This window comes from Hippoglossus hippoglossus, chromosome 2 (genome assembly GCF_009819705.1).
Source record: "Hippoglossus hippoglossus isolate fHipHip1 chromosome 2, fHipHip1.pri, whole genome shotgun sequence".
In the NCBI taxonomy this organism is placed as follows: domain Eukaryota; kingdom Metazoa; phylum Chordata; class Actinopteri; order Pleuronectiformes; family Pleuronectidae; genus Hippoglossus; species Hippoglossus hippoglossus.
The window spans coordinates 6720759-6739100 of record NC_047152.1 but is presented as its reverse complement, the minus strand read 5'-3'; the positions used below and the strand labels follow the sequence as shown (position 1 = coordinate 6739100).

The 18342-nt window shown below is 45.5% G+C and overlaps 1 protein-coding gene across 10 annotated transcripts in view; it reads right to left on the bottom strand.

Annotated features, from left to right (window-relative positions):
* Positions 1-18342, bottom strand: part of LOC117775518 (histone deacetylase 4-like) — a 62526-nt gene that overhangs the window by 4960 nt on the left and 39224 nt on the right. For 8 of the 10 annotated variants that reach the window (XM_034608817.1, XM_034608808.1, XM_034608826.1 and 5 more), the window contains 18 exons: positions 17574-17697; positions 15808-15926; positions 9646-9774; positions 9407-9516; positions 8473-8607; positions 8143-8335; positions 6841-7064; positions 4047-4259; positions 3388-3598; positions 3102-3235; positions 2894-2996; positions 2606-2652; positions 2030-2137; positions 1391-1446; positions 1016-1103; positions 741-860; positions 514-611; positions 33-151 (listed from right to left, as the gene is read on the bottom strand). In XM_034608817.1, coding sequence (XP_034464708.1) covers positions 33-151; positions 514-611; positions 741-860; positions 1016-1103; positions 1391-1446; positions 2030-2137; positions 2606-2652; positions 2894-2996; positions 3102-3235; positions 3388-3598; positions 4047-4259; positions 6841-7064; positions 8143-8335; positions 8473-8607; positions 9407-9516; positions 9646-9774; positions 15808-15926; positions 17574-17697 — 2331 coding nt within the window. The remainder of the gene's footprint in view (positions 1-32; positions 152-513; positions 612-740; positions 861-1015; positions 1104-1390; positions 1447-2029; positions 2138-2605; positions 2653-2893; positions 2997-3101; positions 3236-3387; positions 3599-4046; positions 4260-6840; positions 7065-8142; positions 8336-8472; positions 8608-9406; positions 9517-9645; positions 9775-15807; positions 15927-17573; positions 17698-18342) is intronic. The other 2 variants (XM_034608791.1, XM_034608781.1) reach the window with 1 other exon arrangement.

The following is an 18342-nucleotide window of genomic DNA, read 5'->3' as shown; positions in this document are numbered from 1 at the left end:
TGAGTGTGAGATAAGAAACACACTTCACTCACATTTGGACGTCAGCGTGTAGCCGCCCAGCGGGGGCGGGTGTCCCTCCACGGCGTCGAAGCCTGAAGAGACGAGCACGATGTCTGGAGCGAACTCATTGGCTATGGGCATCACCACTGATCTGTGGACGGGAGGGTGGAGTATAAAAGATCAAACAGCGGAACAGCCAATTTTTCAATGTGCATGGCAAAGATGCTCAAACAGGATAAAAGGGAGATTAGTGTCGGTTTGTGGCAAAGTGGATAATTCTGCATCATCACATTTTTCATGCTAAATTACAAATGTAATCTAATCACCTGACAGAACAAAACATTGACACCATTCTTTACCTCCACATGTTACTACGGTTACCTTCTTACCTGCCCTGACTCACTCTCAGGCTTGTTATCTGAATTAAAGCTGGTGTGTGTGTGTGTGTGTGTGTGTGTGTGTGTGTGTGTGTGTGTGTGTGTGTGTGTGTGCGTGTGCGTGTGTGCGTGGTACCTGAAGGCAGCCAGGTACTCGACGTCTCCCATCGGAGGATCAAGGCCTCCAGTAAAGGCAACGTTGACGTTGAAGCCGACTCCCGGGCCGCTGCCCACCTGCAGAGAGAGAGAAGACCTGTGAGTCACGTTCATGAACAGCAGCATGTCTCCTGGTCGTCAGCTGCTCGGTTTGCCGTGAGACACACACACACACTCAAACACTCACACACAAACACACAAACTCACCTCATCAGGCGCCCCGCTTCCAGGGAAGAAGTTTCCATCGTCATAGCGATGAATAGACAGGTAAAGGACATTAGGGTCATCGTAGAATGCTTGCTGGGTGCCGTTGCCATGGTGAACGTCCTGAGGGTAAACAGTACACACATCATATACAGTTATTTCCACGCTTTTTAAAAAACCCATCAGAGGAAACTACAGGAAGTCAAAATCGAACTGGTCCCGTTTCATGCAAACTGATCACCCTCCCGTTGAGACACGTTACTGAGGCGCAGACTGACCCAGTCCACGATGAGGATCTTGTTGACGCTGAGCCGCTGCTGCAGCAGTTTGGCTGCGATGGCCACCGAGTTGAAGTAGCAGAAACCCCTGAAACAGCAGCAAACAGAGAAAGAGAGCTGAGGCGTACGGTTCGTTATGAAACTCGAGCCGAGCCAAGAGCACTCTCCTGCTCCACTTTCATGTTTTCACTGTACATTTTCAAGACGTGTGAGAAGGATATGAGAAATAAATACAGCAGTCCTTGAAACAGCTGGCAGGATAAAAGCCACTCGGTACTTTATGTGTATATAAACTCAATGATTTGTGTCATCTCTGTTCCAGACGCTGGTGTTTGTAGATGCATGGGGTACGTGTGGCGACGGCTGTGGCCTTACATGGGGGTGCTCTCCTCTGCGTGGTGTCCAGGAGGGCGGACCACAGCGAAACCGTTCTGGAAAGACAAGACAGACGCTGGTCACACGTTCACAACAACAGGAAAATGTCCAGAACATTCAGGTGATGGGTGGAGCCTGGGTAGAGCATGCAGGAGGCCGAACATGATGTCACGTCCGTGGCATGTTAGAAACTTCATCAACGCGCCCACATTTTCCAAATATTCCACCAGCGTCCTGGCAAGTAAAGCTCCTGGAACTGTCCAAAGCAAACGACTCAAACGTTTGCGTTCTCACATTCAGCACCGTCAGGAAAATGTCAGGAAAATGTCTCGACTTCATTGCGTGTCTGATATTATAAACGGGAGCAGAGCTGTTGGAGCTACTGAAGCGTTAAACCTCGGAAAAACAATACAAAGTGATATGAAGTGTTAACAGGCAAAAAAAGAAATTTAACGATTGATCGATTAATTAAACTTAACCAATTAAAGGATAATTGGATTTTCTATTTAAATCATTTTACGTCTGTATTTCCCTAAGGATGTGCAGATAAGTGCTTTCAAGACAAACATTTGAGGATTATCGAAGACTGTCGGGCCGTGTAAGATCCTAAAGATAACTGGACGAGTGTGACGCGGTTACCTTCAGCTCCCCGGTAGCCACTTTGAAGACGAGCTCCACCACAGAGCCGACGGCGAGGCGAGCCGCGCTGGAGGAGTGCACCTCGTTCCAAATGGTGTCGCTGTCCACCTGCAGACACACAAACACACACTTTCCTCACACACCTGAGCTGAGGAAACACAGGGTTTCTCTGACTTTTGAAAACCCTTTTAAGAGCATAATGAATAGATAAGGTAAAGAAGGTGAAGTAGCAAAGTAGAAAATAACCCTTGAAACAGGATATTTACAGTTATCAGTTCCACGCTGGTCTTGTTTTTAGTTGTATTTCAGTGTTAAAATCTGTATCATTGTGAAAGAACTACAACACACGCATGCTGCCAAAAGATTTCTCTTTAAAAGTGTGACAGAAGAAGCGTTAAACGATTATTTAACTCTACTAATTAACACCTTAACTTGAACGTAGTGAAGACCTAGTGTGTGATATTTTATCTCACTTTCAAGACTATTTAACAACCCTGAATCATTTCAGATACGCCTGTCCGTTTAATATCGCAATATAAACTTGCATTAATACACTTGAACAACATTTGTACTCACCCCCACACCACCACACGGTAGCCGTACAAACATGGGAGTGATTGAACCTGGGGATCAGGAAATTAACAGTAAATTAGAGACACATAGTGAAGACAAATGAGAGAGTGTGTGTGTGTTTGTTTGTTTGTTTGTTTGTTTGTTTGTGTGTGTGTGTGTGTGTGTGTGTGTGTGTGTGTGTGTGTGTGTGTGTGTGTGTGTGTGTGTGTGTGTGTGTGTGTGTGTGTGTGTGTGTGTGTGTGTGTGTGTGTGTGTGTGTGTGTGTGCGTGTGTGTGCGCGCGCGAGCTTACAATCAAGTTTCTGTCGGAGAGGGTTGGTTCCGTACAGCAGGACGTGGGCTTCAGAGTGAACCGTCTGCAGCTCTTCCAGAGTGGCCTTCCTCCCACGGATACACTACACACACACACACACACAAAGAGGAATGCAACTCTCATATACAGTTTATCCTTTGCGTAACGTTCAGCGAGGATATATTTGATATTTCCACCTTTCACGTACCTCACACTGCGATCTGAGTCCGGTCTCCTGCAGCCGGGACCAGATGCTCTGAATGCGTCCAGCGTGCTCCGGGTGGCTGTTGGTGTTTCCACACATGCACTGGTGCTTCTGCATTAAGGAGTCATACACCAAACCTGAGGAAACACAAACAGAAACATGCACTCGTCGTGTGAGGGAATCAGCCTCATGGCATTGACTATTTGATGTCACGCTGCTTTTCTCGTCAGATTTTGAACGTGAACTGGAATATGAGCATGAACAGCTCCAGGTCGACGGCGATGCTGACCTGTGGTGAAGCGAGGTTTGACCGGAGGATCGGGGGCTGGGACGCTGATTGGAAAAGAGGACGCCGAGGCCGGAGACGACTGGGCCCTGGACAGGGGCCGGTGTCCTGGGAAGGAGATTGACAGGCCGGCAGCCTCCATGGACGCCTGGTAGTTCCTCAGCTGATGAATCCGCTGCTGCTCCAACAACAAGGCCTGCTGCTCATGCCCACACAATAAACGAGAGTGGCAAAACACAAATAAAGAAGATGAATATGCCACTTGTCATGATGAGTCGTTGTGTGAAACGCCTCAAATGTAAATGCGTTAGAGGACTAAAGGGAGGTGTTTTATATCACGAGTACAACTTATGGCGAAATGATGGCAGCCAAAACAAATGATGTAGTTTCAACTTCCCCTCAGCATTTAATCACCGCGATGCCTCGGGGATCAGAGCAACATTTTAACAGCTCAAATTAATTTTTTGCGCCTGTTTTGAGATTTTTCCTCCCCAGGACGTACCCAGGACCATCTGCAATACATAAGTGCCAAGCAGAGAAGGAATCAATTCTCTGAACTGTCATATTGATTCTCTCCCATGTTCGTTTCCAGCTGTAAACCAGAGCAGATGTCTCACTCTTTGCGTTGTTTTGTTTTTTAAATCACGCTCCCCATCTTGTACCTGTCTGAAGAGCAGCTCCTGCTCCACCTGCCTCTCCCGGTGCTGCTGCATCGCCTCCTCCTGCAGCTCCTGCGGGTCGAGGGGCTCCTGCTTGATGGTGACCCCCGGCGGCAGAGCTCCGCCGTCCTGGTGCTCCCTCAGCTCCTCCTCCGTCTCCTCCGGGTGGCTCTGGTGCTGGCGGCCCACAGGTGACTCGCTGGGCTTGGCCATCATCTGCAGGGAGGGAGGCGAGCGGGTGATGATTCTCGCATGTGAAATTTACTTCATAATCAAACAGCAGGATGTGACAAATCCCCCTCCGATGTGTGAGGCTACATTCAGACAAACAGGCACGCTCTTCTCTGAATCTAATTCCTGGCAAATCACTCCTTTCTCTGGAGCATTCTTCTTTTAACAAGCTTAATTTGGATTACCGAGTCAGATCGGTGTCTTGCTCATTTCAAACCTATCCGCTCTAATTGAATGTGAGAGGCCGCTCCGCCGACTGTACCCCGGGGCAAAATGTGTCTCGTCGAACAGAGACATTCCACACGCCCTGTTGTGCCACTTTTCATCGACTCATTCTGGGGCCTGCTGTTAACTGAGAAGTGATTCAATTGTCTATTCATCCGCTGTCACTGACATGGACGACTCAAAGAGCCGTTAAAAGCTGCGCAGCACTGGCCCCCATGAGTGCGAGTGTTTGTGATGTGAGGGAAAACCTCAAGAGTGGGTTCAATCTACAGGTGTGTGTGTGTGTGTGTGTGTGTGTGTGTGTGTGTGTGTGTGTGTGTGTGTGGGTGGGTGTCTGTGTTTCCCAGAGCTGTAAGCCTCAGGGTCCGCTGGCTCCGTGCCAGGGGACAGCATTGACGTCAGAGCATTCACCAGCTCCCCCCCACTCCCGCTATACTATTCTACTGTCTTCTTTGCATCCAAACAAACTTCTCCCCCGCTGCCCTCTTTTTGCCTCCGATTCCCTCGACCCAGCTGCCCTCGTCTGCCCCGCCTCTCCCCCCCCCAAAAAACCTCGCTCTCTCACATTCATTCATTTCGTCCTCAATCACAAAAGCAGTGGGCTATAGGAAGATTAATCTGATGTATCAGAACCCAAAATAGCATCTTCAAAAGTCCCAAACTCTGAGATATTCGGTTTATTCTCATTTATGACAGAGAAGAGCAGCGAATCCTCACAGTTGAGAAGCAGGAGGCAGTAAATGTTTCTCATTTGTGCAGAAAAAACAACAATTAATCATAAAAAATAGCTACATATCAATTAATCATTTAACGTGTGTAAAGTCCTACATCATTTGAATTGATCACGTTTAGAGCTACAGCTGCGATTCGCAATTCCCCGAAGCTCAGAGTAACATTAGGATGCAGCGATGTGCACAACTGATCTGTGAGATTGGAATCAGCCGTGATGTTGTTATGTGGCAGAGTGAGAGTCAATGTCAAATTTAACGAACACAAATGAAATACAATGTTGTGTTCTGCTCTTTGCTCCAGCTCCACAAACTGTGGATGTGATGTCTGCTTTTAGGATAGATCCAGATATTATACAATTACATCCTGGTGACATAAGAATAATCCCAATGAGCTACAGCTGCAGGCCAAGAAATAATCTGGGTTTCCTCCCACAGTCCAAAATCATGCAGATTGAGGGGAGGTTAACTGGAGATTCTACATTTTCCCTCAGTGTGAATGTGTGAGTGAGTTTTTCTCTGTATGTCGGTCCTGCGATACGATATCAATCAGGTCAGGTATCCAAACTATTCACGCCAATTCAGTACAATCATAGCTCGACAGTTCAAAACCCAGAGATGCTATAAAACAGGAAGTCTTTTGTGTGAATAAAAAAAGAAGCTCTCCACCCTCTTGTGTTCTGATTAACTCAGAGCGAGAGGAGGAGATTTTCATTTGAGTCCTGACAAAAACTCCTGTAGAATCTGTCCTTGGTGTGCCAGAGGCTTTTATAGAGATGTTTGTGTGAAAAGCTGCCACTTGAGAGCTCACAAACATATGGAGGGAGAGAGAGAGAGAGAGAGAGAGAGAGAGAGAGAGAGAGAGAGAGAGAGAGCGGGGGAGGCGGAGGAGGAGGAGAGGAAATCCCTTGTTTCATCCACCCACCTCTCCTCCAGCGAGTACTCTGCTCGAATAGGTAAAACCGTCCAGAGCAGCGGCGCCGCGCTTCCTCCCTGACCATATTAGGCGACGGCTTCCGCTGCGTTACCATGGCAGCGCACGGTTACCTTGCAGGCAGCCCGTGGCAACTGTCTCAGCCACAGTCACACAGAGACTTGGATGCAGCCATTCTCAAAAGCATACACACACAAAGCGCTATACATATTAACCCATACCTGCCTCCGCCTGCTCGCTAACAAAAATACTACAGAGGGAGAAGCAGAGAGAGAAAGAAAATGGCTGAATAAAATCAAGGACCTCTCTCTCTCACACACACACACACACAAACACACACACAAACACACACACACACACACAGCTACAACACATTATTGGCTGTGTTAGTTGCTGCCGCCTACACAAACAACTACACTACAGCCCCACTGTGGCTTATAGGCCTAATTAATTATCAGTTTATTTGAATACAACTTCAGATCTCAGATCTCTTCTATCTAAATGCTAATAACATGTTATATAACAATAATTATGACAACATGTACTACTATAAAGACTCTGGAAAAAACATGGCAACACAACTTTAGTAAAAACTAAAGGGTACACGTAAAAAGAGTGGACGAAAGGATGGAGAAAGAGGTCAAATGAGCCCAGAACAGGGTGAATCAGTGTCCCTCACCTTGTTGAGGTGGAGCTGCTGCTGCTGGAACTGCTGCTTGTGCTTCTCCAGGAACTGCTGGTGCTGCTGCTGCACCACGAGCTGCTGCAGGGCCAGGGCCTGGGCATGGGCCTGCGCCGCGCTCCCCTGGGGCAGCGGGGCCGACTGGGTCCTCCCCAGGGGCCGGTGCTGCCGCTGCAGCTTCGCCATGGACGCTGCCGGCAGCATGGACAGGCCGCTCACGCCTGGGTGACGAACAGGAAAGACTGTAAGAGGTGGCGAAACCAAAGATCACAGAGTCGATACTAACGCCAGGTTGGTTCCCAGTGAAAAGTTTGTCAGTCAAGACACTAAGATATTACTTTTCCTATATTATACACGAGTGTATGTGTAAATTTCTAAGATGTAAAAATCTATGACGCTTGAACGTCAACACATGGATTTTTAATTTTTAAAGTTAGCAGGTGGATTTGTGAACCAAATGGAAACTACCATCTGTGCTGCCACACAGCGATTCTCCTTTTCTCATGATACGAGCCAGGAACTGGGAAACATCTTAGTGCATTTACAGTGTAACATCCGGAGGAGGAAAAGTAAGAAAACAGACTCAGTCGAGCCTGGGAAATGATCTGAGGAGATTTATTACCGTGCAAACAGCAGATAAATGTTGATGCTACCACATGGCAGAGCAGCCGTACAAAGACTTAGAAGAAGTAAGAGCGGATATTAAAGGGTAAAGTTGGATGTGGAGACTTTTTTTTATGGCTTAAAACACGACTTTCCCTGGTCTGAACCGAGATGGAATCTATTGCAAGTGGGCTGTGATATTTCGCTCTCCGCTCCTGTCCTGCGTGGGGGCGTGTGACGTCCTTGTCTGTACGTCTTTCGCCTGCGTGGACTCACACATACACATGTCCGTGTGTGCGTCATTGCCCATTCACTGCCTATGCCCCTGCTGAAAATAGCAACGATGTCGCAGGTCGGTAAATGAGCTGATGGGAAAGGGCGCACAAAGCAACCATGTCACAGTCTCATAGCATACGCTGACATATGAAAGGAGCTCATTAGTTTGAGCTAATGAATGGACGTCTGTCAGCATGAGGGGGCACACAGTTTACCACAGACACACGGTGAGGATTTTCTTTTTGTGTGGGTCGCCAGCGAATGACAGGAGCGAAACTGAACAATGCAAATACTTTTTGGATTTGATTTTCTTATTATTAAGATACATTTTTACCAAAACTACTTCCACTAATAAGCTTGCTCTGCTACTTTCCACTAATAATCGCTTCAGCAACTTCAGTTTAACTATATTACTCTCACCTGTCACCAGGGGGCTCTGTGCCTGGCTCTGCTCCATGAGCACCATGTGTTGGAGCAGCGGACTGTGAGCGCCATGTCCGCCTGTTCCCCCGCCCGCCTCAGCAAGGTAGGGGGTCAAGTGGCCACCGGAGAGGAAAGGAGGGCTGAGGGAGAGGGCCGGCTGCAGACCTCCGTCCTGCTGGGCCGAGGTCACCTGGGTGAAGGAGGGAGAGAGTGAACACGAGGCCTGATAAATTGTAACAGGCGGGAAACACCCCACATTCACAGTTAAATAGATGCACAGTCAATCTGCAAGCAATTTCGCCAGCTTGGCAGCAGTTTCCTCCTTACGTTTGAAGCAGCAGTGGCCGTGGCAGTTGCGGGCAGCCCCAGGGTGATGTTGGGTAAGGATGGCGAAGTGTAGAGGGACAGCTGGTTAACGGAGCCGTGCTCAGCGCCACCGCTCAGCCTCTGGGCCAGAGACGCCTGGGAAGCACATTCAAATGATTTATCCGCGTTTGCATCATGAAAAATCGCTACGGGCAAACAGCAAACGTCCACACATGGGGGAGAGAGCTGTTTGCACCCTGCCGGCGGTTCAAATCGTCACCGCCACGAGCTCCCTCCACTCTGCCTGAGTGGCCCTAATGGCTGCCACAGAGAGGATCTCGCCATCTCCTCCGCTCTTCTCCTCCTCTACACACCCATTATCAGTTCATCCCTCACTCTGAGCCTTTCTGCTCACGCTCCAGGCTGCCAAGTTTAAAAGCTAATAACTAGCACCTGCAGTCCAGCAGCCACATAAAACAGCAAAGCTACCCTGACATTAAAAGTATGCATAATTAATTCATAGTTATAGTGTTGCTTCTTGTTGTTGTATAAATTCTCGGTTTTAACGTTGTTCCTATTAAAGAGATTTATAACCTTTTAACTCTGGGAAAGTTTGATGCAAATATTTAGTTTTCACACATGATTTTTATTTTCTGCAGGGGAGAAGTAAATCAGCATCTTGGCGCTAAAACATTTCACACCATCAGTAACAGCCAGAAAATCTGCAGTTGTTTATTACTAGCGGCTCCCAGGTTTGGGTTTAGAGAGATGCCCTGTAGAAATGTCTTTAACAGAAGAACTCAACTACTAAATAAAATGTAGAAAGAAACCTAAGTGTGGTGGAAGATGCACCTGAACTAAATGAGAACAATAACAGCTCAATATATCAGCAAATTCATTGATTGTGTGAGTGTGTGTGTGTGTGTGTGTGTGAGTGTGTGTGCGTGTGTGTTACCTCTATGTTGTTGGACAATGACACAGTGATGCCGTTCTCATTGGGGATGTTGTTGGAACTGTTATTCGGGGAGCTTGGTCCTGAACCCGGTGCGCTGTTACATGCAGAGTCTGAAACACACACGCATGGACACAACAAAATTAAATGCACATAGTCACAAGAAAACACATCAGCCTAAAACTAAAATTAAAAACATCTGAACACAAGACGGGAAGCCAGTATGTCTGCGTGTCTCTTGCCTGCCATGTCCAGTGAGCGTTTCTTGGCCGTGGTGATGGGGCTGTCTCGACGCCGCAGCAGCGGACTGCTCCTCCGCTCGCTCACCTTCTGCTTCAGCCGAGAGCGCAGCTTCAGGTTGGGCTCCGAGGCTGCGAGGAGGAAGGAGAGAGACCAACCAAAACACGTGAGTGATTCATTCTTTCACAGTCTGGCTGCCAAAGTTACATTTGGTGGAATCCAAATAGAGTCGTGTGTAGTAATACCACAAATAACCTTATGAAGTTATAGTTCTGCTCCATAGTTTCAAACTTATTCTTTCTAATTTATATTACTTTTTCAACTCAGCTCCTGATCCATTGAGGGTCACTGGCTCTAGTTGCAACAGCTGCCTTGTTGATGTTTGGGAGTTTTTCTCCTGTGCAGCACCTTGACCTGCAGTATTTCATAAAAGAATAAACCGCAACAACTACAACACATCTCTAAACCAAGCATCTGTGAAGTCAAGCTGATCACTGGCGGCTGTGCAGCTTCGGACCAATCAATCAAAAGGGTGGGAGAGTTACCTGAGCCACAGTCTCACAGGCTCTGGAGCTGTTCACATTGATCTGTCGCGGAGCGCCTTCCCCACAGCTGCTCGGTTATAAAACCTGTTTGCCAGACAAACTGTTACACGCTGCTATTCATTTACTGCCTCCTATTTAGATGCTTTCTGAACAAGACAGATTCTGATCCATTTTCCCAAAGACACTGCGGCTAAAAAGCAATTAGCTCCAATTTGGGAGCCATGTCTGATTGCCAAAAGGCCTTTTGGTCCTTTGTGTCCACTGTCACAGACTTGTGAATGGAGACAGGGAGAAGGGAACGGCATGTCACACTGGCTCCAGCCACAGAGGCTAATGCTCTGTTTACTTTGCCCTGCCAATCAATGGCCTTGGATAATTTCACCATTCATTATCCAATATTTAATCATCAAAGAGGAGCTGAATCCAAATAACTAACCACGATTATGACACAACCAGATTAATCTGCACCTCCGTCTCTTTTATTTCTAACCCGAAGGTACAGGGACGAAGCCCGGAGCAAACTTTCCTGTTCGGAAACATTCAGAAGAAATATGAACTCGCTCCCATCAAGTGTCAGGTAAAAATAAATGTGTGGAAAAAGAGTGAAGTGTGAACTCTGAAGTGTGAAGGTACAGTAACACGTAGTGGGAGAGAGAGCTCCGTCCAGATGGAGGCAAACCAGTCCATGTTTGTGGAGCCAGTTTATTTCTAATCAGATGTTCCCTGTCACTGAATTCGATTTTTGGATCTTTGGACACAATTTATACGACCGAGCATCAGGGACATATTGAAGATAAAACAAATTCAGGAGTTCAAGAATTATGTAATTATATCATGATAATTAAGTTTTAATTTAATGAGGAAAAAGTGTCAAAAAATCAGCAGCAAGGGGATTTCCCAACTGACCAATTGCTCCAACAGGTAATTAAGTTAATTAAACCACATTATTAAGACAAAGGCTGAATTTGATGATATTATCCATAGAGTAGAGTGTCTGCTGTTAGATAATAAAAAATTCATACTTAAAAAACATTAAATTCAGATATTTAGGACGTTTAATGTTTGAGAATTACAAGAGATTCGTGTCATTTGAATTTCGCTAATTACAAAAGCGTGTGCATCCTCATTCACGATCGAGTCTGAATATAGAAGATCACAACGTTCTTCTCAGAGATTCGATTTGAAATTGTCGAAACATGAAAAGCAATGACACATCTCGTTTACAGTTTCCGAGACTAATGACGGAGCTTATTTTCTCAGAATTCCATCTGAGGGCAGCGTCTGTTTGAGAGGAATTCTAAGCAAAAAAAGGGGCAGTAATTAGCCTGTTGAAGCGGTAATTAGGTTTTTTGGTTCCGCCAGAGTAAAAAAAAAAAATCCAGTAACACGGCACCACAATTAATCACAGCAAAGATAGAATATAAGCCGAGCAGAGCTGAAGGGGAGAACGTCAATACCTGTGAAAAGAGCTTTCCTCTGCTATTTGAGAGGAATCAAGAGGAAAAATAACAGAAATGCAGCTGGTAAATATCAAGGCAGTGTCTCTGGACAAAAGCGTGATTGTAAGTGTGTGGTCTTGGATCCGTGCTGCGTCTCCGTTTCTTAGCTTTGGGAAATCATTTTCCCTTTGACTCATTTCATGTCAAGTAAGACAACATGGACCGTGCTGCATCTCATATTTGGAAAATATAGCTAATGCAAAGTCTTCACCGGTGTTCTTTTAACTTCTTCGTAAGAAAAGTAAAGTTTTCCTTCTTAGAGGAGCACATACAATCACGCATGATATCAATGCACAAACGGCGCATTGTTGCCCTGTTAAAATGGGCCTCAGAACAGGGGTGAAAGGCTGTGTATTCACCGAATGACATGCTGAATTCAGACAGCCGCACGGTGCTCCGTCTATTCAGGGACGAGCAGCACAGTCTGGTTATCAACCAACGCCGTGTACTGCGGAGCACCAGTCTGCCTATGTGCCATTGTATCCATGTGAAGGACGTGCTGCCCCAGTTAGGCCTCAAAAAACACGTTTGCTCATCAGTGAAAAGACGGGAACAGCGTGCCTTGCTCTGCCGCTGTCAAAGAGCACAGTGAGTCAGAGCGGCTCAAACTTTCCCACCCTGTCCGCATGTTTCTGAGGCATTCACATGTATGTGAGAACATGCTCCAGAAAGGTCACGCTGTATGTTCATGTGATGCTCTCTCACCCTTAAATTTGTGCCGTAAAAGAGGTGTTGGTGATTGTATAGAAAACTGCCATTCCGCAAATGCGAAGGCTTTTCAGCTAGCACCTCTTGTCACGCAACTCGTACGAAAAGTATCATAAGGTCGTAAGAGTTTGAAGCATTGGATGTTTTCATACTCTGCTAATACCTCCAATAAGAAGAGGAATAAAAAGATGATGATGAAGAAGAAGAAGAAGAAGAAGAAGAAGAAGAAATAGCAGAAGAATATGCAGAGAAAGAAGAAGAAGGAAGAAGTAGAAGAAAATAAAGAGGATGATGAAGAAGATGATGACGTAGATGAAGGTGAACTAGTTGATGAATAAGAAGATGATGAAGAAGAAGAAGATGATGAAGAGGAAACAGAAGTAGATGCAGAAGAAGAAGAGAGGCCCAACACATGGCTCAGGACCGGCCCAGATGGAAGCAGATCGTCGAGGGACAAAAAGGACTAAGAACTAAGAGGAGGATTTTATACGTGATGAAGGACTTGACCAGAAGCCAGGGAAGATGGATGAGGGTTTAGGGTGATGAGCTGCCAGGGCCTGGTTCTTGGTATTTGGTTGGTAAATGGTAGTTTTCATTGGTATTGACTGAGTAAGCAGAGGTTAGCGCTGTCGTAATATAAAATCCGTTGAGAAAACAAGACCAGTTGTGGGATTACTTTGCCAGCGACTACATTTAAAATATTGCAGGGAGCGGGCAGCATGCACCTCTGACTCCTTCAGATCGCAGCTGTAATTGTTTCTGATTGATTTCCTCATTAAAAATATTGAGAGATTCTTCGGCTGCACTGTTCAACACAGACCAGTTGCTCTTCCGACAGAGCAGCTGCTGTCGTATTGAACGCTGCCCGCTGTTACCACGGCAACCACAGTTGTTGCCAAATCAACCCGGGACTGAAATCTCGAGGATTATAACTTTTAAGACTTTTTATATTATCTTGCCGTAAACACATTTTTGGCTTCCTCTGTTGTCGCATTGGTTAAACAGTGCCGCGGATGAACATATCAGCCGCACTGAAACATAAAAATTGGATGCACAAAAGAGTGCTGTTGCTTCCTTTGACCGTTGCTGGGAGCCCTGGGTGCCAGTCCGCTACTTTATGGCCAGGCGGTGATATAAAAGAGCCTCTAACCTCCCTCGGCTGGCATTAACATAAGTAAACCCCGCAAAGCACGTCATCGCTGTGGACAAATACCAGGGTGGCACAGGATTTCTCCTCTCCTCCGCAGTCGAGCACAATCCGCAGCCTTATAGACACCATGAGAGGAACTGACACTCCAGGGACGATCTTTTCCCTCGCTGCCATCTTCCCGCCGTTTTTCTTTTCTCCGTGTGAAGCAAGTTCACGGGAGTGTGGCATCACTGTGCCGCTCGCTGGATTGCGTTTACAATCCTGCTCGCCAGCCCTCATCCTCCATTTCTCTGCTTTTATAAGGAAACCGACACTCCCTCCATCTATAGCCTCAAATATTTTTCGAGGTCTTCTAAATGGTCAGTGAGGCCGCCAAAGCCTGCTCCCCTCTCTCTCCGTCTCCCTCTTCTATTTCCCCTCCTTTCTTTCGCTCTTCCTCTTCACTTCTCTCAGGGTGGAATGTGGCTGTGTGAGCCAGTGTCAACTGTGGTCTATCTGCTATCGTATCCAGCAGAGTCAACAGGCCCAGAGCTTTGGCTGTAGCCGCCTGCCGCCGCGCTAAGTGAATAATTGCACTGTAAGACGACCACTGCTTCACGGCTGCTACACCACCACACACACACACACACACACACACACACACACACACACACACACACACACACACACACACACACACACACACACACACACACACACACACAAAGCTGTTCACACACACCTGACCAAAACACACTGCAAACAGTTTAAATTGTAAACCACGAGAAAACTTCACCAACTTTCATTGGAGCTTTTTGTAGAGTTTTAACACTTGTAATGATTCTTGGTTTGTAAAGGTTTCGTAATGGCTTTTGACACCAATTAAAAAGAATAACATGTACTCCCTGATTCTAAAACCCTCTATTTGAACAGCACTATTCCAAAAACAAGTTTACAAAGTGCTTTGGCACAAGAAGCACAAAGGACACGTACACTGCATACTTAATAAAATACAAGTTAAAGTCAAATTAAATAAGAGACTTTTTAATATCGACTCCTGGGGACACAAGTAATCAGTGCAAGGTGACCAACTTTGGACAAAACGTGCTTGTGTTATAAAGATGTTGTAAAAACCATGCCAGGTAGCTGAAAGAGGTCATTTGACTGGTTTGATGGCAAAATGTGCAGTGAAAGTTTGGTCAAAAAATACCTATATAGTTCAAGTTTCAAGTTTTATGTAAGTCAAGACCGGGTCAACAGTTCAATTAAGGTGTTGGACGAGAAGAAACATGCTATCTGTACAGTTTGTCGCAGTGTTGGTTGCATGTGCTTGTTTTGTAGAAAATGTATTAAATTAATGTTCTGGAAAATAGAATGGAAAATAGACCTTTATTTGTTGCCTCAATAAAATGTTTGATGCAACTTACTGGACCACTGCTGGACCTGTGCCTGCAATACCTGCAATACATTACCCTGATTTGCTTCGTGCACAAAGACTATCTATCAGCATTTAACACCAGCAAACTACTGCCTTGATGATTGCAATGTTATGAGTTAGTACACAGAGGAAAAGTTTGATGGTTTTACTGTGGAACGTAAATTGAAAACAATGAAGGGCCGAGAATGGAGCCCTGGGGATGCCCAAAAGTAATTGCTGCACTGCAAGAGGAGATGTTCCCAACTGGCTTCGCCCTCGAGTGAGATGTGTCAAACCCACTTAGTTTTAATATGCAATTACTAAATGAATTAAAGGGAGAAGCAAGGTGCTGCATTCAAATTACTACTACTTAACATCTGTAACAATCTCTCATGAACTAATATCTTTGAAGAATCTGAGCTGAGCACAAACTACCCTACTATTAAGACCGTCAGCATTAAGCGCAGGTTTCTTAAGACACAATAGAAGAGCTGATTCAAAACAAGCCCAGAGGTTAAGGGACTATTCAAACTTAATAAAACACCAGGAGCTAAATTGCTAAAAACATCTTCCACTCTACTGAACTCTTGAACCACCTACGCTTACCTGTTCTCTATACCACTCATGTGGGGGAAGCTGGGAGACCCTGAAGGCCTAATGTGGAAGTGATTAATGGTGTAGTCCTCTGATGCCATCTAAATTGTGTTAGATGTGAATCTGCAGAGCAGCCACTGGTCATTACTGTTCCAATATGTGTGTAATCTCAAAACGTGAGCCTGGGGTTTGCTAGCAGGAGCAAATAAACAGGGATGCACTGCAAGAGCCAAGTGTGTAAGCATGTGTGTGAAAGTGTACGTGTGATTTACCCGTTTTTCGCAGGGGGAAGTCATCCCGAGGGTTGTAGACGCCCAGCACGGGGTGGTTGTAGGTGGACATACCAGTCTGTGGAGGCGAGCTCTGGTCCAGAGAGCTGTGCTGGGTTTTGCTATGGAACAAACACACACAGAGTTAAAGATGCCCCGACATCAAACAACTAAATCCTATGAAACAAGGCCAGACACTAACTCTGTGAACATGTGACCCAATGAGGAATCCAGACAAAGTAACTAACTTCATGGCTGTCACAGATCTGTATGATTAAAGCATCATGCAAATCCCTTGGCGAGGCCGCAGACATGCGCGGCCATCTGTCCGCTCCCTACAGAATAAGGTGGTGTTTGTGGGCAAAGTTAAGCCGAGCTGGCTCCGGCCCAAATGCATGTTCCTGACGAGCGGATGTACACACGTTCATCTCTTCCAGAGCTGAGGGGGCTGAGAGTCCGGCGAGGGAGACAGGATATAGGGAGAGACACTTTGCATCACTTTGAGCTGCTGAGAGTCAACGCTTGTGGGTGTCTCTCATCAGGATTACGCAACGTTATTTATTTGCATTTTATAGATTCAGAGCTTTTATTTTGTCAGGATGAAATACATAATCGCGCAGAACTTATTTTTAGAAACTGTCCAGCGCTCAACTGCGATGGAAACATTCTTTGGGGTTGTTTCAGGTGATGCTTCTTGCTTTGCTCTTTACTATATTTATATAACAGCTGTAGTTACAAGTTTCTTTCAATATTATTTCTCATTGAGAACATGTGACCAGCTTCTAAAACACACAGATATATTAGTCAGTGTAAAAAAATCCTCCTCTTGTCAGTTTACTTTCGTCCTCAGTGTTATTTTCCCACAAAAAGTGAAACAATCAGCCAGTGTTTGTTCTACTGCTGCGATTCTTTCTTGTTTAGAGACCGAGAGAATGTAATAGAAACAACAAAACATTTAAAATATTAATGTTCATTCTCACTTAAATGACCATTTCCTTTAAAACATGGGAAAATAAGATTTACACTTGCATGACAAATCTGCTCCGTCACAACCACCTACAACAAGAAATGCTGCAGTGCAAATACCATTGATGAATAAAATGAGAAGAATTTCATAATGTGGGATTATCTTTTGCTTCCATTTAATGTCTGAGAGACTGACTGATTTATTTTTACCCAATTTGCATAATGAACTCTTTATGGTTCCTGGCGCACAATAAATTCACGTGTACCCCAGCAGAGAGGAAGCAGCGAGGAAGCAGCGAGTGTACACACCTGCAAAGGGCGCCAGTGATGCTACAATAAACACTCAAGGCAGAGCTTTCAGCGTAAGAGCCCCTATCATCAGGTTCCAATTATCCCGCTGTCACGTGTACGCGTGTGTGAGGGCGCATGTGTATTCCTATCTTTGTTTTATAACCCCGCTTGATGCATCTCTCAGTGGCGCTCATATAGTGTGGCAGGTGAGGAAGACGGGAAGCTCGCTGACAGATTAAGACACAGTCCAATGCATTATTCATCGGCTGTCAGAGAGAGAATTACCCTCTAAACTTATAATGATCTGCAGATCGCTTCCATTGTATTATCCTGCTTACATTCATCCGGGGATACGAGAAAGGCAGCCAGAGTCTTTAAAAGCACACAGGGTTTGATGCTTTACTTTAAAATGCAAACCACTCGCTGGATTATCTGTAGCATGTACACAGATCTGTATGCATCTATTCAACCTTTTTAAACTTTATTTAAGTCAAGCAGCAACTGTTCCTCACCGGTACCAGTAGGGAGCGTCGTTGGGGAGGCCTCCATGGTTGAGGCTCCGCTGGGCCAGCGCCTTCTTCTTGTTCAGGACAAACTCCTGGAGACGCATCTTCACCTCAGTACTGGCCACAGCACCTGAGGGAGATCAAAATGATTATACTTTAGGAAATGTAAATCTTCCTTGTAGTCTGCAGCGATGATTAAAATATCCTGCCATAGTTATCCATCCATTATCGATACCCCTTATCCTTTTAGGGTTCGAGAGGGGGGCTGGAGCCAGTCCCAGTTCACACTGGACCAGAGGTGGGATACACCTACAGACAATTAATCTCCAAAAAACCAAACCCCAATCTGCATTACTTTGGAGAAAACCCATGCAACTACCCATCAAGGTTATATAATGGTCAAATGGAAATCTTAAAGAATTATTATTTTAGATATATTTTCATACACAGTTTTCCAAAAAGCTTGCAAGGCATGTTTGGTATTTTAATGTTGGGGGTATTTTAGCATTTATTTAAGCATTGAACTCTCGGGCCACCAGCTCGCCCCAGTGTGCATCAGAGAATCAGAGAATAAATTACTCAGAAATAAGAGGTAAAGTCCATTTTTAAACTCTGTCTTCCAACTTCAATATCCTCATTAAGAGCATCAACTATTAGTTGATTAGTCAAGGGTCAGAAAATCAATCTACATTCTCTCAAACCAAATATTCTGTGTTTTTTCCCCCTCAGTTGTCACTTTGGGCTTCAAGAAATTATTTACCAGTTTCACTATGTT